Raw genomic sequence first — 21,248 nt, forward strand, 5'->3', positions numbered from 1 at the left:
TTGCAGAGTCCTGGCCAGTTTCCCTGTGAATCCTACAATCTGAATTTTTCTGATTGTTTTCTCATGGTGATGTTTAGCTTGTTCTTCTGTCCCTTATATTTCCTCTAAATGGAATTTAGATCAAGAGACTTGCTTACATTTGGGTTAAACATGTTTTTTTGCTTCATAGATTATGTGTTTCCTGTTGCATTATATCAGCAGGAACATAATGTTTGATTGCCCCAGTATTGTTGATGATTAGTTTGTTCACTTGGATAAGGTGGTACTCTCCATTTTAAAGATTTTTTTTTCCGCTTTGTAATTAGTAAATAATCTCTGAGGTGGTACTTTGCATCCACTCCATTTTTCACATCCTCTCCATATGTCACCTTGTTAGAGTTTATTCTAATCAGAAGCTACCACAGAGTAGCGCTTAATAAACATTAGCTATTACTGTTACTTAGGCCCCATTCCCTAGCCAGAAGTCCCTCTTGAATTCCTTGTTGTTTCTAGTTTGTGTATACTATATATGTTTTAATGATACGTACCTCATACTGTGCCATAAATGTCTGCCTTCTCTACTAGATTATGAGATACTTTTTTATCTTCCATAGCACTTTTACATATAGTAGGCACTAAGTAAATATTTTTAAAATATGAAGTGAAAATTAGCTAAGGAATCTGCAACGCCTTTTTCTATTTAAACATTTTTTACTCTCTGGTTTAGGTAATGGTTAATTGTTAATTATACTTTTTTTTGTAGGTAAATGAGAAAACGGGACAGATTATACAATATGATAAATTTTATATACATGAAGTACAAGAATTGATAGACATAAGAAATGATTATATCAATTGGGTCCAACAGCAGGCCTATGGAATGGTATGTTTCCTCTACTTTTATGTATGTACTTTTATGATTTCATTGTTTTTGAAGCACCAGTGTTTATTGATTTTATTCAGAGTTTATTTTTGAAATAGAAACACATTACAAAGGAGTAGATATTTATTATGCATTTATAAACATTAATTCTGTTCTTATACTAATACCAAACCAAACAGATGGATTACCTTTTTCTTTGTGCAAATATGACAGATTTTTAACTATCATTTATTTTTCCTCAGTTTGCCTCTTAATTCTCTAATGTTGAGTATATGGGAGTCCTTGATATTAGAATCCTAAGAATGTGTCACTGTTGTGAGATCAGTGTTTCACAACTACCAGAAGATAGCCTTAGGACCATACATTTTATTTTTGACTTTGCTCATTTTATGTATTAACTTTTATTTAAGATGTTTGATATATATCCATATTGTACATACTTTTTCTTCCTTACAGCTGTGTCTTTAATAACTAGATACTTAATATCCCATTAACTAGTGGCATAGTCTTATGAAAATAGAATCGGGCACTTAAAATTTCAATATAGAAATGGGTAAGCAGATAGATATATAATAGGTTTAATAATCTTATTTACTAACCATGTTAGTATACTTCAGGCCAATATCCCACCCCCACTCCCACCCCAAGCAGACAGTTTAAGCGATATATATATATATAGCAGCTTGTTTTGGTTTACTAAAGCTACTAGAATGCAGTATACCAGAAACAGAGCAGCTTTTAAAAAGGAAATTTATTAAGTTATATGTTTACAGTTCTCAGGCCATAAAAATATCCAGACTAAGACATTCAAGGAAAGATACTTTGACTTAAGAAAGATTGACAGGTCCAAAACACCTCTTTCATCTGGAAAGGCATGTAGCTTGTACCTGTTGGTCCTTTGGCTTCTGTTACAGACATTTTCTCCAGGGGAGTTTTCTTTCGCATGTCCAAATGTCTGGGTCTTATGTTGGCTCTGAAGCTTTTACCAAAATTCCAGTAAACTAATCAAGGCCCACCTTAAATGGGCAGTGTAACATCTCCATCTAATCAAAAGGCCACACAACTTAGTGTGTCACATCTCCATGGAAACAATCCACTCAAAGTTCTCCACCCTGAACAGTTGGCCTGGCCCCACTAGGTTGTATCGAGATTAAAACATGGCTTTTCTAGGATATATAACAATCTCAAACCAGCACACAGCTGTACAAAGGTGAGTAGTCTTTTTAGTTTATCACTGACTTTAAGCTCTTTGTGGATAAGAAACTCTGTCAGTTTATTCTCCAACACTATGACAGTCTGACATATGCTAGTAAGCACTAAAAATGTACAGTATTTTTTGAATAGCAACCTGGCTAGTGCATACTGTTTTTAGGATACTGTTACTTCATGAAATCAGGCCACTTCTGGAACATCTTTTGATTCCCTTACTACTTGGGTTTTGACTGGGAGAGATTTTTTACCTTTCCCCAAAGACACTGGGAGACTAAATCAGGTTTATAACCTTCCTAGAGATTTAGGTTTGTTTGTCTTCTTATTCAGCAAACATTTATTGGTAATCTCATACATAACAGATGCAGATTTAGGTATTAGAAATACAGTAGTGAATCAAACAGAAAAGGGCCCTACTGTCATGGAGTTTATAATCTATAATAAACTTTAATCTACAAACTCTAGGAAAGATGGACAGTGAAACATCATAATGTGAAAAAACATCAACTAATAATCTGTACTATATAGAGAATTTAAAAAGGGAATGTGATAAAAGTTGGATTTTTTCTTGTCTAATGAAGTGTGAGCTGTAGTCTGAATGACAAGTAACAGCAGTATAAATTCAGAGCAGAGAGAATTTTAGCAAATAGAAATATACAGTAAAAGATCTTAGATGGGAACATGTTTGAAGGATAGAAGGAAGACCAGTATAGCTAACGTATGGGAACAGGGAAAGTTCTGGGGAGGAATCAGAGAAATGGACAAGGACAAAATAATTGAGGGCTTAGTTAAGAATTTGGATTTTATCTGAAGTGTTGTGGATGATCTTTAGAGGGTAAACAGGGCGGAACATAATCTGATTATATTTTTAAATAATTGATCTCTCGGAAGAATGGAATGTGGGAAATGGGGCAGAATTGGAATCAGGAGACCATTTAGAAAGCTATTTTAGTGTATTAAGGAAGAGAAAATGATGGCTTTGACTAGGATGGTAGTAGTAAAGCTGGAGTAAGGGAATGGACTTGGAATACCTCTTGGAGGGAGAATGGATAGGAATTGCTGATGGATTGGATATGAGAGTGAGGAAAGGAGAGAAATCTGCAAAGGACGATTAAGGGGTGGCTAGTGTGAGAGGAGGAAAACAGTGTTGTGAAAAAGGAAAATTTAAAAAGTGAAAAAGAAACTTACTGAGTAAATCTTACTGAGAAGTAGGATAAAATCATAGAATCGAGCAATGAATTTGGGTATATGAAGGTTATTAGTGACCTTGATAATGCCAGTCTAGGGTATGGGGTAAGCTGAAGAGAAATTCGACAATCAGAAAACAAGAACAATTGTAGGCAATACGTTTAATAAATCCCACTTTGAAGAGGAGCAGAAAAGTGGAGTGGAGTGGTAATTGGATTAAAGGACTGTTTTTTTCTTTTTTAAATAAAAGAAAATACTTGGCTTTGGGATAGTTTTGAATAAATATTTTCATTTTCATTCCTCTCTTTGAACTAATTTTCTAACCTAGACAAATCTTCTCAAACTTTCCCTCTAGAAAACCAGTATGGGCAGGTGAGAGTATGCTATTTCTTGAAGTTATTAACCTTCCCTCAGTAATGCTTGTTTGGAGTCTCATGTTTTATCTTTGAAATGTACATAAATTTTGCATTCTACTGGACAAAATATTTATTACAGTGTAAAAGGAATTTAAATTATTGACTACTGAGGAAAATTGATGCTTCAAGAACTGTACCTTGTTTATTCTAAGACGTTGCATATGAATCTTGACATGCCACCTAGGATAACCTAAGTCTTTCAGCACTGCTTTTAAAACTTGGATGATAATATGGACTTTTTTTTTTTTTTACTTTATTTATTAAACATGCAAACACAAATATTCTTACCCTATGATCATTCCATTCTACATATGTAATCAGTAACTCACAATATCATCACATAGTTCTGTATTCATCATCATGATCATTTCTTAGGACATTTGCATCAATTCAGAAAAAGAAATAAAAAAACAACAGAAAAATAAAACAAAAACCGAAAAAAAAAAATTATACATACCATACCCTTACCCCTCCCTTTCATTGATCACTAGCATTTCAAACTAAATTTATTTTAACATTTGTTCCCCCGATTATTTGTTTTTATTCCGTATGTTCTACTCGTCTCTTGACAAGGTAGATAAAAGGAGCGTCAGACACAAGGTTTTCACAATCACATAGTCACTTTGTGAAAGTTAAATCATTGTTCAATCATCATCAAGAAACATGGCTACTGGAACACAGCTCTACATTTTCAGGCAATTCCCTCCAGCCTTTCTATTACATCTTGGATAACAAGGTGAAATCTACTTAATACGTAAGAATAACCTCCAGGATAACCTCTGGACTCTGTTTGGAATCTCTCAGCCATTGACACTTTGTCTCATTTCACTCTTCCCCCTTTTGGTTGAGAAGGCTTTCACAGTCCCTTGATGCTGGGTCTCAGCTCATTCTAGGATTTCTGTCCCATGTTGCCAGGAAGGTCCACACCCCTGGGAGTCATGTCCCATGTAGACAGGGGGAGGGTGGTGAGTTTGCTTGTTGTGTTGGCTGGAGAGAGAGGCCACATCTGAGCAACAAAAGAGGCTCTCTTGTGGGTGACTCTTAGGCCTAGTTTTAAGTAGGCTTGACCTATCCTTTGTGGGGTTAAGTTTCATATGAACAAACCCCAAGTCTGAGGGCTCAACCAATGGCTTTGATTGTCCACAGTGCTTGTGAATGTCAAGAATTCAGCTTGGGGAAGTTGAATTTCTCCCCATTCTCACCATTCCCCAAAGGGGACTTTGCAAATACTTTTCCACTCACTGATCAAATCACTCACTATAGATTTTTGAGTGTTGACCTTGTCCCTTGCCACTTTGCTATACTCATTTATTAGCTCTAGTAGTTTTGCTGTGGATTTTTTGGGGTTTTCGACATATAGTATCATATCATCTGCAAACAGTGAGAGTTTTACGTCTTCCTTTCCAATTTTAATGCCTTGTATTTCTTTTTCTTGATCAATTGCTCTGGCTAGAACTTCCAACACAATGTTGAATAACGGTGGTAGACAGTGGACATCCTTGTCTTGTTCCTGATCTTAGGGGGAACGCTTTCAGTCTTTCCCCTTTGAGGATGATGTTAGCTGTGGGTTTTTCATATATTCCCTTTATCACGTTGAGGAAGTTCCCTCCTATTTCTATCCATTGAAGTGTTTTCAACAAGACAGGATGTTGAATTTTGTCAAATGCCTTTTCTGTGTCAGTTGAGATGATCATGTGGTTTTTCTGCTTTGATTTGTTGATATGGTATATCACGTTAATTTATTTTCTTAATGTTGAACCATCCTTGCATACCTGGGATGAGTCCAACTTGGTCATGGTGTGTAAGTCTTTTAATGTGCTGCTGGATTCGATTTGCAAGAATTCAGTTGATAAGTTTTGCATCTATATTCACTAGAGAGGTTGGTGTGTTATTTTCTTTTCTTGTAGTATCTTTCTCTGGCTTTGGTATGAGGGTGATGTTGGCTTCATAGAATGAATTAGATAGCCTTTCTTTCTCTTCAATATTTTTGAAGAGTTTAAGCAGGATTGGCACTAATTCTTTCTTGAATGTTTGGTAGAATTCACATGTGAAGCCATCTGGTCCTGGACTTTTCTTTTTGGTGAGCTTCTTAGTGAGCAATTCAGTTTCTTTATTTTGTAATTAGTTTGCTGAGGTCGTCTATTTCTTCTTCAGTCAATGTTGGTTCTTTGTACCTTTCTAGGAAGTTGTCCATTTCATCTGTGTTGTCTAGTTTAATAGCATAAAGTTGTTCTTAGTATCCTCTCATTACCTCCTTTATTTCTTCAGGGTCAGTGGTTAGGTGTCCTCTTCCATTTCTGATTTTTTTTATTTGCATCCTCTCTTTCATTTTGTCAACCTTGCTAAGGGTCCATCAATTTTGTTGATTTTTTTCAAAGAACCAACTTCTGGTTTTGTTGATTGTCTTGATTGTTTTCATGTTCTCAGTTTCATTTGTTTCTGCTCTAGTCTTCATTATTTCTTTCCTTTTGCTTGCTTTCAGGTTGGTTTGCTATTCTTTCTCTACTTCTTCCCAGTGGGCAGTTAATTCCTCGATTTTTGCCCTTTCTTCTTTTTTGATATAGGCATTTAGGGCAATAAATTTCCCTCTTAGCACTGCCTTTGCTGCATCCCATAAGTTTTGATATGTTGTGTTTTCATTTTCATTTGCCTTTAGATATTTACTGATTTCTCTTGTAATTTCTTCCTTGACCCACTGGTTGTTTAAGCATGTATTTTTGAGCCTCCAGATATCTGTGAATTTTCTGACCCTCTGCCTGTTATTGATTTCCAATTTCATTCCTTTATCGTCCGAGGAAGTGTTTTGTGTGATTTCAGTCTTTTTAAATTTATCGAGACTTGCTTTGTGACTCAGCAGCATATGGTCTGTCCTTGAGAAGGATGTATGAGCTCTTGAGAAAAAAGTGTATTCTGCTGTAGTGGAGTGTAATGTTCTATAAATGTTTGTTAAGTCTGTTTAATTATTATATTATTCAAATTCTCTGTTTCTTTATTGATCCTTTGTCTAGATGTTCTATCCATTGATGAGAGTGGGGCACTGAAGTCTTCAACTATCACGGGAAAGGTGTCTGTTTCTCTTTTCTGTGTTTTCAGTGTTTGCCTCATGTATTTTGTAGCCCTCTGGCTTGGTGCATGAATATTTATGATTGTTGTGTCTTCTTGTTGAATTAATACATACTGTCCTTCTTTGTCTCTTTTAATTGTTTCACATTTAAAGTCTAATTTGTCACTAGTATAACTACTCCTGCTCTTTTCTGATTGTTGTTTGCAGGAAACATCTTTTCCCGTTCTTTTCACTTTCAACCTATGTGTATAGCATGTAGATGGGTCCTATTTTTTAATGCATTCTGCCGGTCAGTGTCTTTCGATTGCAGAGTTTAATCCATTAACATTTGGTGTTAATACTGTAAGGACAGTACGCTCTTCTACCATTTTGCCTTTTGGATTTTATGTCATATCTCTTTCCTCGTTTTACCTTTACTGATAGTCTTCATTTCAATACTCTTCTCACACCTCCCTCTCTCCTGTCTTTACCTATCTGCCTCTAGTGCTCCCTTTAGTATTTCTTGCAGAGCCAGCTTCTTAGTCACAAACTCAGTGATTTTTTTTGCCTGAAAATGTTTTAATTTCCCCCTCATTTTTGAAGGACAGTTTTACTGGCTATAGAATTCTTGATTGGCAGGTTTTCTCTTTTTTTTATTTTTTATTTTATTTTATTTTATTTTTATTTTTTTTATTAATGGAAAGAAAAAAAAAAGAAATTAACACAACATTTAGAAATCATACCATTCTACATATGCACTCAGTAATTCTTAACATCATCACATAGATGCATGATCATTGTTTCTTAGTACATTTGCATCGGTTTAGAGGAATAGCAACACAACAGAAAAAGATATAAAATGTTAATATAAAGAAAAGAAATAAAAGTAGTAGTAATAGTAAAAAACAACAACAACAAACAAACCAACAAGCAAACAAAAACAAAAAAAACCCTATAGCTCAGATGCAGCTTCATTCAGTATTTTAACATGATTACTTTACAATTAGGTATTATTGTGCTGTCCATTTTTGAGTTTTTGTATCTAGTCCTGTTGCACAGTCTGTATCCCTTCAGCTTCAATTACCCATTGTCTTACCCTGTTTCTAACTCCTGCTGAACTCTGTTACCAATGACGTATTTCAAGTTTATTCTCGAATGTCCGTTCACATCAGTGGGACCATACAGTATTTGTCCTTTAGTTTTTGGCTGGATTCACTCAGCATAATATTCTCTAGGTCCATCCATGTTATTACATGGTTCATAAGTTTATCTTGTCTTAAAGCTGCATAATATTCCATCGTATGTATATACCACAGTTTGTTTAGCCACTCTTCTGTTGATGGAGATTTTGGCTGTTTCCATCTCTTTGCAATTGTAAATAACGCTGCTATAAACATTGGTGTGCAAATGTCCGTTTGTGTCTTTGCCCTTAAGTCCTTTGAGTAGATACCTAGCAATGGTATTGCTGGGTCGTATGGCAATTCTATATTCAGCTTTTTGAGGAACCGCCAAACTGCCTTCCACATTGGTTGCACCCTTTGACATTCCCACCAACAGTGGATAAGTGTGCCTCTTTCTCCGCATCCTCTCCAGCACTTGTCATTTTCTGTTTTGTTGATAATGGCCATTCTGGTGGGTGTGAGATGATATCTCATTGTGGTTTTGATTTGCATTTCTCTAATGGCCAGGGACATTGAGCATCTCTTCATGTGCCTCTTGGCCATCCGTATTTCTTCTTCTGGTAGGTGTCTGTTTAAGTCTTTTTCCCATTTTGTAATTGGGTTGGCTGTCTTTTTGTTGTTGAGTTGAATAATCTCTTTATAAATTCTGGATACTAGACCTTTATCTGATATGTCGTTTCCAAATATTGTCTCCCATTGTGTAGGCTGTCTTTCTACTTTCTTGATGAAGTTCTCTGATGCACAAAAGTGTTTAATTTTGAGGAGCTCCCATTTATTTATTTCCTTCTTCAGTGTTCTTGCTTTAGGTTTAAGGTCCATAAAACCACCTCCAGTTGTAAGATCCATAAGATATCTCCCAACATTTTCCTCTATCTGTTTTATGGTCTTAGACCTAATGTTTAGATCTTTGATCCATTTTGAGTTAACTTTTGTATAGGGTGTGAGAGATGGGTCTTTTTTCATTCTTTTGCATATGGATATCCAGTTCTCTAGGCACCATTTATTGAAGAGACTGCTCTGTCCCAGGTGAGTTGGCTTGACTGCCTTATCAAAGATCAAATGTCCATAGATGAGAGGGTCTATATCTGAGCACTCTATTCGATTCCATTGGTCGATATATCTATCTTTATGCCAATACCATGCTGTTTTGACCACTGTGGCTTCATAATATGCCTTAAAGTCAGGCAGTGCAAGACCTCCAGCTTCGTTTTTTTTCCTCAAGATGTTTTTAGCAATTCGGGGCACCCTGCCCTTCCAGATAAATTTGCTTATTGGTTTTTCTATTTCTGAAAAATAAGTTGTTGGGATTTTGATTGGTATTGCATTGAATGTGTAAATCAATTTAGGTAGGATTGACATCTTAACTATATTTAGTCTTCCAATCCATGAACACGGTATGCCCTTCCATCTATTTAGGTCTTCTGTGATTTCTTTTAGCAGTTTTTTGTAGTTTTCTTTATATAGGTTTTTTGTCTCTTTAGTTAAATTTATTCCTAGGTATTTTATTCTTTTAGTTGCGATTGTAAATGGGATTCGTTTCTTGATTTCCGCCTCAGCTTGTTCATTACTAGTGTATAGAAAAGCTACAGATTTTTGAATGTTGATCTTGTAGCCTGCTACTTTGCTGTACTCATTTATTAGCTCTAGTAATTTTGTTGTGGATTTTTCTGGGTTTTCTACATATAGTATCATATCGTCTGCAAACAGTGATAGTTTTACTTCTTCCTTTCCAATTTTGATGCCTTGTATTTCTTTTTCTTGCCTAATTGCTCTGGCTAGAACTTCCAACACAATGTTGAATAATAGTGGTGATAGTGGACATCCTTGTCTTGTTCCTGATCTTAGGGGGAAAGTTTTCAATTTTTCCCCATTGAGGATGATATTAGCTGTGGGTTTTTCATATATTCCCTCTATCATTTTAAGGAAGTTCCCTTGTATTCCTATCTTTTGAAGTGTTTTCAGCAGGAAAGGATGTTGAATCTTGTCAAATGCCTTCTCTGCATCAATTGAGATGATCATGTGATTTTTCTGCTTTGATTTGTTGATATGGTGTATTACATTAATTGATTTTCTTATGTTGAACCATCCTTGCATACCTGGGATGAATCCTACTTGGTCATGATGTATAATTCTTTTAATGTGTTGTTGGATACGATTTGCTAGAATTTTATTGAGGATTTTTGCATCTGTATTCATTACAGAGATTGGTCTGTAGTTTTCTTTTTTTGTAATATCTTTGCCTGGTTTTGGTGTGAGGGTGATGTTGGCTTCATAGAATGAATTAGGTAGTTTTCCCTCCACTTCGATTATGTTGAAGAGTTTGAGGAGAGTAGGTACTAATTCTTTCTGGAATGTTTGATAGAATTCACATGTGAAGCCGTCTGGTCCTGGACTTTTCTTTTTAGGGAGCTTTTGAATAACTAATTCAATTTCTTTACTTGTGATTGATTTGTTGAGGTCGTCTATTTCTTCTTGAGTCAAAGTTGGTTGTTCATGTCTTTCCAGGAACCTGTCCATTTCTTCTAAATTGTTGTATTTATTAGCGTAAAGTTGTTCATAGTATCCTGTTATTACCTCCTTTATTTCTGTGAGGTCAGTAGTTATGTCTCCTCTTTCATTTCTAATCTTATTTATTTGCATCCTCTCTCTTCTTCTTTTTGTCAATCTTGCTAAGGGCCCATCAATCTTGTTGATTTTCTCATAGAACCAACTTCTGGTCTTATTGATTTTCTCTATTGTTTTCATGTTTTCAATTTCATTTATTTCTGCTCTAATCTTTGTTATTTCTTTCCTTTTGCTTGCTTTGGGATTAGTTTGTTGTTCTTTCTCCAGTTCTTCCAAGTGGACAGTTAATTCCTGCATTTTTGCCTTTTCTTCTTTTCTGATAAAGGCATTTAGGGCAATAAATTTCCCTCTTAGCACTGCCTTTGCTGCGTCCCATAAGTTTTGATATGTTGTGTCTTCATTTTCATTTGCCTCGAGGTATTTACTAATTTCTCTTGCAATTTCTTCTTTGACCCACTTGTTGTTTAAGAGTGTGTTGTTGAGCCTCCATGTATTTATGAATTTTCTGGCCCTCCGCCTATTATTGATTCCAACTTCATTCCTTTATGATCCGAGAAAGTGTTGTGTATGATTTCAATATTTTTAAATTTGTTAAGACTTGCTTTGTGACCCAGCATATGGTCTATCTTTGAGAATGATCCATGAGCACTTGAAAAAAAGGTGTATCCTGCTGTTGTGGGATGTAATGTCCTATAAATGTCTGTTAAGTCAAGTTCATTTATAGTAATATTCAGGTTCTCTATTTCTTTGTTGATCCTCTGTGTAGATGTTCTGTCCATTGATGAGAGTGGTGAATTGAAGTCTCCAACTATTATGGTATATGTGTCTATTTCCCTCTTCAGTGTTTGCAGTGTATTCCTCACGTATTTTGGGGCATTCTGGTTCGGTGCATAAATATTTATGATTGTTATGTCTTCTTGCTTAATTGTTCCTTTTAATAGTATATAGTGTCCTTCTTTGTCTCTTTTAACTGTTTTACATTTGAAGTCTAATTTGTTGGATATTAGTATAGCCACTCCTGCTCTTTTCTGGTTGTTGTTTGCATGAAATATCTTTTCCCAACCTTTCACTTTCAACCTATATTTATCTTTGGGTCTAAGATGTGTTTCCTGTAGACAGCATATAGAAGGATCCTGTTTTTTAATCCATTCTGCCAGTCTATGTCTTTTAATTGGGGAATTCAGTCCATTGACATTTAGAGTTATTACTGTTTGGATAATATTTTCCTCTACCATTTTGCCTTTTGTATTATATATATCATATCTGACTTTCCTTCTTTCTACACTTTTCTCCATGTCTCTCTCTTCTGTCTTTTTGTATCTGACTCTAGTGCTTCCTTTAGTATTTCTTGCAGAGCTGGTCTCTTGGTCACAAATTCTCTTAGTGACTTTTTGTCTGAGAATGTTTTAATTTCTCCCTCATTTTTGAAGGACAATTTTGCTGGATATAGGAGTCTTGGCTGGCAGTTTTTCTCTTTTAGTAACTTAAATATATCATCCCACTGTCTTCTAGCTTCCATGGTTTCTGCTGAGAAATCTACACATAGTCTTATTGGGTTTCCCTTGTATGTGACGGATTGTTTTTCTCTCGCTGCCTTCAAGATCCTCTCTTTCTCTTTGACCTCTGACATTCTAAGTAGTAAGTGTCTTGGGGAACGCCTATTTGTGTCTAATCTCTTTGGGGTGCGCTGCACTTCTTGGATCTGTAATTTTAGGTCTTTCATAAGAGTTGGGAAATTTTCAGTGATAATTTCTTCCATTAGTTTTTCTCCTCCTTTTCCCTTCTCTTCTCCTTCTGGGATACCCACTACACGTATATTTGTACGGTTCACATTGTCCTTGAGTTCCCTGATACCTTGTTCAAATTTTTCCATTCTTTTCCGGATAGTTTCTGTTTCTTTTTGGAATTCAGATGTTCCATCCTCCAAATCACTAATTCTATCTTCTGTTTCTTTAAATCTGTCATTGTAGGTATCCATTGTTTTTTCCATCTTTTCTACTTTATCTTTCACTTCCATAAGTTCTGTGATTTGTTTTTTCAGTTTTTCTATTTCTTCTTTATGTTCAGCCCATGTCTTCTTCATGTCCTCCCTCAATTTATCGATTTCGTTTTTGAAGAGGTTTTCCATTTCTGTTCGTATATTCAGCATTAGTTGTTTCAGCTCCTGTATCTCATTTGAACTATTGGTTTCTTCGTTTGACTGGGCCATATGTTCAATTTTCTGAGCGTGATCCGTTATCTTCTGCTGGCGTCTGGGCATTTAGTCAGATTTCCCCGGGTGTTCGACCCCACAGCTTGAAAGATTTTTCTGCGCAATCTCTGGGTTCTGTTCTTCCTATCCTGCCCAGTAGGTGGCGCTCGTGGCACACGCCTGTCTGTGGGTTCCACCAGCGAAAGTTGCTGTGCGTCCCTCAACTCTGGAAAACTCTCGCCGTAGGGGAGGTTCAGCAACCGAAGCGTCTTGGAAGAATGCCAGCCGGCCCGGCGTTCCAAACGTGGGGAGGGTCGCCGGCCGTCGCAGCACAGGAGAGCGTCCGGCCAAATTAGCCAGTTGGCCCGGGGCACCAAGCGTGGCGGGAGGGCGCCAGCTGTCGCAGCCCGGGAGAGTGCACTGTTCCCAGCCGACGGGGGGTCATGTGTTTGGAAGGGATCCCCCGGTCACTGTTCTCCGCAGTCTGGGGATTTCCGACCCAACTATCTCAGTTGTTCCGGGGGGCCTCGTGTGGTGGGGGCACCAGCCGCCGCGGCCTAAGGGGACCGCCTGTCCAATTCTACCAGCTGGTCTGGGAAGGTGGAAGGGAGGGACTCCGGTCGCTTGCCGTCCCACCCAGGAAAGCCCGTGCCCCTTGGTGATCTCACCAGAGCTGGTTCTCCCAGATAGTCAGCCGTTCCAGGATGGGGTACGCTGTCCCTTTGATCTCCCTCGTGGTTCCGGGAGCTGCTCTGTATTATCTCCACTCCCCCAGTAGCTGTTCTGGAGGAGGAAAGGTGAGGGCAGCAAGGCTGTCGAGGCTGGTGGCGGAGGAGCACGGTGAAGGCGGGGGAAGAGGGCACCGTGGTGGTTGGAGAGCAGCCGGAGCAGGAGGGGGAGGAGAGGGGAGAAGGAGGGCGGGCGGCTCGGCTGCTGCGGGGCGTGGGCGCCGCGCGGCGGGCCGGCGGAGAAAGAGAGGGGAGAAGGAGGGCAGGCGGCTCGGCTGCTGCGGGGCGTGGGCGCCGCGCGGCGGGCCGGCGGAGAAAGAGAGGGGAGAAGGAGGGCGGGCGGCTCGGCTGCTGCGGGGCGTGGGCGCCGCGCGGCGGGCCGGCGGAGAAAGAGAGGGGAGAAGGAGGTCGGGCGGCTCGGCTGCTGCGGGGCGTGGGCGCCGCGCGGCGGGTCGGCGGTGAAAGAGAGGGGAGAAGGAGGGCGGGCGGCTCGGCTGCTGCGGGGCGTGGGCGCCGCGCGGCGGGCCGGCGGAGAAAAAGAGGTTTTCTCTTTTATAATCTTAAATATATCATCCCACTCTCTTCTCACCTCCATGATTTCTGCTGACGAATCTACACACAGTCTGATTGGGCTTCCCTGGTATGTGATGGATTGCTTTTCTCTTGCTTCTTTCAAAATTATCTTTCTCTTTGACATCTGACATTCTGATTTAGAAGTGTCTTGGATTATGTCTATTTGGATCTATTCTGTTTGGGGTATGCTATGCTTCTTGGATCTGTAATTTTAAATCTTAAGAGTTGGAAAATTTTCAGTGATAATGTCCTCCATTAATTTTTCTCCTCCTTTTCCCTTCTCTTCTCCTTCTGGGACATTCACAACACGTGTATTTGTGTGCTTCTTGTTCTCATTGAATTCCCCTGAGCCCCTGCTCATATTTTTCTGTTCTCTTCCCTATGTTTTTTTTTACTTGTCAAATTTCAGATGTCCCGGCTTCCAGTTCACTAATCCTTTCTTCTGCCTTTTCAAATTTAACATTGTAAGTTTCCATTTTTTTTTTTATTTCTTCTACTGTGCCTTTCATTCCCCTAAGTTCTTTAGTTTTTTCAGACTTTCAGTTTCTTCTTTTTGTTTGCCCATTGCCTTCTTTATATCTTCCCTCAATTCGTTGATTTGATTTTTGATCAGATTTTTCTTGCATGTTTGAACATCCTGAATTAATTGTTTCACCTCCTGAATCTCATTTGAATAGTTGGTTTGTTCCTGTGACTGGGGTTATCTTCAGTTTTCCTAGTATGACTCTTTATTTTTTGGCTGGCATTTAGGCATTTAATTTCCTTAATTAGTTTATTCTGGAGATTGTTTTCACTCTTTCACTCTTTTACCTAGGATTTTCTTACTGGATGGCTTTGTAGTCTGTCTGTTCTTTGACTTTCAGTTCAGCTTATTGTAGACCTCTAGTATAGCTTTTGTTTAACAGAGCAGAAGTTTTCAATTCTTTTCTTGTTTCCTGCCCTGCCTGTATGGAGCCTTTTTCTTTCTTTCTTTCTTTTTTTTTTTTTAACCTTAGGAGGGTTTACTTAGATATATGGACCCCAGTCACAATTTTCCAGACCAGACTGGCCTCCTCTCGAGGAGAAAGTGTGTCCTGTATCAGTTTTCCCTGAGGATGAGACCCAGCAGGCTGACAGACTTTCCTGTGAAGTCTCTAGACGCAGTGTTTTTCCTATCCTGCCCAGTATGTGGTAGTTGTCTGCCTGAGGGTCCCAGCAGCATAGTGATGCAGTACCTTTAACTTCAGCAGACTCTCCCTACTGGGAGTGTGGTTGAGACAGAGGAGAGGTTGTAGGCTGGCTTTAATTGCTTCAGTTTTCCAGTCTGAATTCAGGGTCTGAATGCCTTGTAGGAGGAGTCCACTTGGGCCTCTAGGGAATTAACTGCTTTCACCTGATCAGCCACTTTGTCTCTCAGGCAAGCTTAAGTCCGCCCTTGCCTGGGGCAGTTAGAGCCTATGAAGCCTTGAAGTTGTATCTAATAGAGCAGTAGAAAAAAGAAATCCTTTTCAGAGTAGGACTCCCATTCCTCAGATTTCTTAAGAGCTTTAAGTTGGTACATTGCACTATATATCTCCAGGTCCTATGTGCCCCCTCTTTTTTTTTTGTTTTTCTAGAGTCCAGACCTTTTCAAGTATTTTGTGCTATCTGACCAAAAAAACCTGCATTTTTTTTGTTTGTTTGTTTGTTAGTTTTTTTTTCACTTTTTTTTTTATTAATTAAAAAAAGAATTAACAAAACAATTAGAAATCATTCCAATCTACATGTACAATCAGTAATTCTTAATAACATCACATAGTTGCATATTCATCATTTCTTAGTACATTTGCATCGATTTAGAAAAAGAAATAAAAAGACAACAGAATAAGAATTAAAACAATAATAGAAAAAAAAAAACAAAAAAAAACAAAAACAAAAAACCTATACCTCACATGCAGCTTCATTCAGTGTTTTAACATAATTGCATTACAATTGGGTAGTATTGTGCTGTCCATTTCTGAGTTTTTATATCCAGTCCCATTGTACAGTCTGTATCCCTTCATCTCCAATTATCCCTTCTCTTTTTTTTTTTTTTTTAATTAACGGAAAAAAAAGAAATTAACCCAACATTTAGAGATCATACCATTCTACACATGCAATCATTAATTCTTAACATCATCACATAGATGCATGATCATCATTTCTTAGTACATTTGCATTGGTTTAGAAGAACTAGCAACATAACCGAAAAAGATATAGAATGTTAATATAGAGAAAAAAATAAAAGTAATAATAGTAAAATCAAAACAAAACAAAACAAAACAAAACAAAAACCTATAGCTCAGATGCAGCTTCATTCAGTGTTTTAACATGATTACTTTACAATTAGGTATTATTGTGCTGTCCATTTTTGAGTTTTTGTATCTAGTCCTGTTGCACAGTCTGTATCCCTTCAGCTTCAATTACCCATTGTCTTACCCTGTTTCTAACTCCTGCTGAACTCTGTTACCAATGACATATTTCAAGTTTATTCTCGAATGTCCGTTCACATCAGTGGGACCATACAGTATTTGTCCTTTAGTTTTTGGCTGGATTCACTCAGCATAATATTCTCTAGGTCCATCCATGTTATTACATGGTTCATAAGTTTATCTTGTCTTAAAGCTGCATAATATTCCATCGTATGTATATACCACAGTTTGTTTAGCCACTCTTCTGTTGATGGAGATTTTGGCTGTTTCCATCTCTTTGCAATTGTAAACAACGCTGCTATAAACATTGGTGTGCAAATGTCCGTTTGTGTCTTTGCCCTTAAGTCCTTTGAGTAGATACCTAGCAATGGTATTGCTGGGTCGTATGGCAATTCTATATTCAGCTTTTTGAGGAACCGCCAAACTGCCTTCCACATTGGTTGCACCCTTTGACATTCCCACCAACAGTGGATAAGTGTGCCTCTTTCTCCGCATCCTCTCCAGCACTTGTCATTTTCTGTTTTGTTGATAATGGCCATTCTGGTGGGTGTGAGATGATATCTCATTGTGGTTTTGATTTGCATTTCTCTAATGGCCAGGGACATTGAGCATCTCTTCATGTGCCTCTTGGCCATCCGTATTTCCTCTTCTGAGAGGTGTCTGTTCAAGTCTTTTTCCCATTTTGTAATTGGGTTGGCTGTCTTTTTGTTGTTGAGATGAACAATCTCTTTATAAATTCTGGATACTAGACCTTTATCTGATATATCATTTCCAAATATTGTCTCCCATTCTGAAGGCTGTCTTTCTACTTTCTTGATGAAGTTCTTTGATGCACAAAAGTGTTTAATTTTGAGGAGTTCCCATTTATTTATTTCCTTCTTCAGTGCTCTTGCTTTAGGTTTAAGGTCCATAAAACCGCCTCCAGTTGTAAGATCCATAAGATATCTCCCAACATTTTCCTCTAACTGTTTTATGGTCTTAGACCTAATGTTTAGATCTTTGATCCATTTTGAGTTAACTTTTGTATAGGGTGTGAGAGATGGGTCTTCTTTCATTCTTTTGCATATGGATATCCAGTTCTCTAGGCACCATTTATTGAAGAGACTGCTCTGTCCCAGGTGAGTTGGCTTGACTGCCTTATCAAAGATCAAATGTCCATAGATGAGAGGGTCTATATCTGAGCACTCTATTCGATTCCATTGGTCGATATATCTATCTTTATGCCAATACCATGCTGTTTTGACCACTGTGGCTTCATAATATGCCTTAAAGTCAGGCAGCGCGAGACCTCCAGCTTCGTTTTTTTTCCTCAAGATGTTTTTAGCAATTCGGGGCACCCTGCCCTTCCAGATAAATTTGCTTATTGGTTTTTCTATTTCTGAAAAATAAGTTGTTGGGATTTTGATTGGTATTGCATTGAATGTGTAAATCAATTTAGGTAGGATTGACATCTTAACTATATTTAGTCTTCCAATCCATGAACACGGTATGCCCTTCCATCTATTTAGGTCTTCTGTGATTTCTTTTAGCAGTTTTTTGTAGTTTTCTTTATATAGGTTTTTTGTCTCTTTAGTTAAATTTATTCCTAGGTATTTTATTCTTTTAGTTGCAATTGTAAATGGGATTCGTTTCTTGATTTCCCCCTCAGCTTGTTCATTACTAGTGTATAGAAATGCTACAGATTTTTGAATGTTGATCTTGTAACCTGCTACTTTGCTGTACTCATTTATTAGCTCTAGTAGTTTTGTTGTGAATTTTTCCGGGTTTTCGACGTATAGTATCATATCGTCTGCAAACAGTGATAGTTTTACTTCTTCCTTTCCAATTTTGATGCCTTGTATTTCTTTTTCTTGTCTAATTGCTCTGGCTAGAACCTCCAACACAATGTTGAATAATAGTGGTGATAGTGGACATCCTTGTCTTGTTCCTGATCTTAGGGGGAAAGTTTTCAATTTTTCCCCATTGAGGATGATATTAGCTGTGGGTTTTTCATATATTCCCTCTATCATTTTAAGGAAGTTCCCTTGTATTCCTATCTTTTGAAGTGTTTTCAACAGGAAAGGATGTTGAATCTTGTCGAATGCCTTCTCTGCATCAATTGAGATGATCATGTGATTTTTCTGCTTTGATTTGTTGATATGGTGTATTACATTAATTGATTTTCTTATGTTGAACCATCCTTGCATACCTGGGATGAATCCTACTTGGTCATGATGTATAATTCTTTTAATGTGTTGTTGGATACGATTTGCTAGAATTTTATTGAGGATTTTTGCATCTGTATTCATTAGAGAGATTGGTCTGTAGTTTTCTTTTTTTGTAATATCTTTGCCTGGTTTTGGTATGAGGGTGATGTTGGCTTCATAGAATGAGTTAGGTAGTTTTCCCTCCACTTCGATTTTTTTGAAGAGTTTGAGGAGAGTTGGTACTAATTTTTTCTGGAATGTTTGATAGAATTCACATGTGAAGCCGTCTGGTCCTGGACCTTTCTTTTTAGGAAGCTTTTGAATGACTGCTTCAATTTCTTTACTTGTGATTGGTTTGTTGAGGTCATCTATGTCTTCTTGAGTCAAAGTTGGTTGTTCATGTCTTTCCAGGAACCCGTCCATTTCATCTAAATTGTATTTATTAGCGTAAAGTTGTTCATAGTATCCTATTATTACCTCCTTTATTTCTGTGAGGTCAGTAGTTATGTCTCCTCTTCCATTTCTGATCTTATTTATTTGCATCCTCTCTCTTCTTCTTTTTGTCAATCTTGCTAAGGGCCCATCAATCTTATTGATTTTCTCATAGAACCAACTTCTGGCCTTATTGATTTTCTCTATTGTTTTCATGTTTTCAATTTCATTTATTTCTGCTCTAATCTTTGTTATTTCTTTCCTTTTGCTTGCTTTGGGGTTAGCTTGCTGTTCTTTCTCCAGTTCTTCCAAATGGATAGATAATTCCTGAATTTTTGCCTTTTCTTCTTTTCTGATATAGGCATTTAGAGCAATAAATTTCCCTCTTAGCACTGCCTTTGCTGCGTCCCATAAGTTTTGATATGTTGTGTTTTCATTTTCATTCACCTCGAGGTATTTGCTAATTTCTCTAGCAATTTCTTCTTTGACCCACTCGTTGTTTAGGAGTGTGTTGTTGAGCCTCCACGTATTTGTGAATTTTCTGGCACTCTGCCTATTATTGATTTCCAACATCATTCCTTTATGGTCCGAGAAAGTGTTGTGTAAGATTTCAATCTTTTTAAATTTGTTAAGACTTGCTTTGTGACCCAGCATATGGTCTATCTTTGAGAATGATCCATGAGCACTTGAGAAAAAGGTGTATCCTGCTGTTGTGGGATGTAATGTCCTATAAATGTCTATTAAGTCTAGTTCATTTATAGTAATATTCAGATTCTCTATTTCTTTGTTGATCCTCTGTCTAGATGTTCTGTCCATTGATGAGAGTGGTGAGTTGAAGTCTCCAACTATTATGGTATATGAGTCTATTTCCCTTTTCAGTGTTTGCAGTATATTCCTCATGTATTTTGGGGCATTCTGATTCGGTGCGTAAATATTTATGATTGTTATGTCTTCTTGTTTAATTGTTCCTTTTATTAGTATATAGTGTCCTTCTTTGTCTCTTTTAACTGTTTTACATTTGAAGTCTAATTTGTTGGATATTAGTATAGCCACTCCTGCTCTTTTCTGGTTGTTATTTGCATGAAATATCTTTTCCCAACCTTTCACTTTCAACCTATGTTTATCTTTGGGTCTAAGATGTGTTTCCTGTAGACAGCATATAGAAGGATCCTGTTTTTTAATCCATTCTGCCAATCTATGTCTTTTGATTGGGGAATTCAGTCCATTGACATTTAGTGTTATTATTGTTTGGATAATATTTTCCTCTAACATTTTGCCTTTTGTATTATATATATCATATCTGATTTTCCTTCTTTCTACACTCTTTTCCATATCTCTCTCTTCTGTCTTTTTGTATCTGACTCTAGTGCTCCCTTTAGTATTTCTTGCAGAGCTGGTCTCTTGGTCACAAATTCTTTCAGTGACTTTTTGTCTGAGAATGTTTTAATTTCTCCCTCATTTTTGAAGGATAATTTTGCTGGATATAGGAGTCTTGGTTGGCAGTTTTTCTCTTTTAGTATTTTAAATATATCATCCCACTGTCTTCTAGCTTCCATGGTTTCTGCTGAGAAATCTACACAAAGTCTTATTGGGTTTCCCTTGTATGTAATGGATTGTTTTTCTCTTGCTGCTTTCAAGATCTTCTCTTTCTCTTTGACCTCTGACATTCTAACTAGTAAGTGTCTTGGAGAACGCCTATTTGGGTCTAATCTCTTTGGGGTGCGCTGCACTTCTTGGATCTGTAATTTTAGGTCTTTCATAAGAGTTGGGAAATTTTCAGTGAAAATTTCTTCCATTAGTTTTTCTCCTCCTTTTCCCTTCTCTTCTCCTTCTGGGACACCCACAACACGTATATTTGTGCGGTTCATATTGTCCTTGAGTTCCCTGATACCCTGTTCAAATTTTTCCATTCTTTTCCCTATAGTTTCTGTTTCTTTTTGGAATTCAGATGTTCCATCCTCCAAATCACTAATTCTATCTTCTGTCTCTTTAAATCTATCATTGTAGCTATCCATTATTTTTTCTATGTTTGCTACTTTATCCTTCACTTCCATAAGTTCTGCGATTTGTTTTTTCAGTTTTTCTATTTCTTCTTTATGTTCAGCCCATGTCCTCTTCATGTCCTCCCTCAATTTATCGATTTCATTTTTGAAGAGGTTTTCCATTTCTGTTCGTATATTCAGCATTAGTTGTCTCAGCTCTTGTGTCTCATTTGAGCTATTGGTTTGTTCCTTTGACTGAGCCA

The 21,248-nt window shown here is 37.5% G+C and overlaps 1 protein-coding gene across 14 annotated transcripts in view; it reads left to right on the forward strand.

Annotated features, from left to right (window-relative positions):
* HERC4 (HECT and RLD domain containing E3 ubiquitin protein ligase 4) overlaps positions 1 to 21,248 on the forward strand; it is a 198,922-nt gene that overhangs the window by 106,452 nt on the left and 71,222 nt on the right. For 13 of the 14 annotated variants that reach the window (XR_013161547.1, XM_077125130.1, XM_077125123.1 and 10 more), the window contains one exon: positions 743 to 862. Coding sequence is in view for 12 of the 14 variants with exons in the window: in XM_077125130.1 (XP_076981245.1) it covers positions 743 to 862 (120 nt within the window). In the remaining 2 variants the exon portion in view is untranslated. Of the gene's footprint in view, positions 1 to 742; positions 863 to 21,248 lie in introns of those variants that run through there. The other variant, XR_013161549.1, reaches the window with a different exon arrangement.

The sequence above is a fragment of the Tamandua tetradactyla genome, chromosome 13 (genome assembly GCF_023851605.1).
Source record: "Tamandua tetradactyla isolate mTamTet1 chromosome 13, mTamTet1.pri, whole genome shotgun sequence".
Classification (NCBI taxonomy): domain Eukaryota; kingdom Metazoa; phylum Chordata; class Mammalia; order Pilosa; family Myrmecophagidae; genus Tamandua; species Tamandua tetradactyla.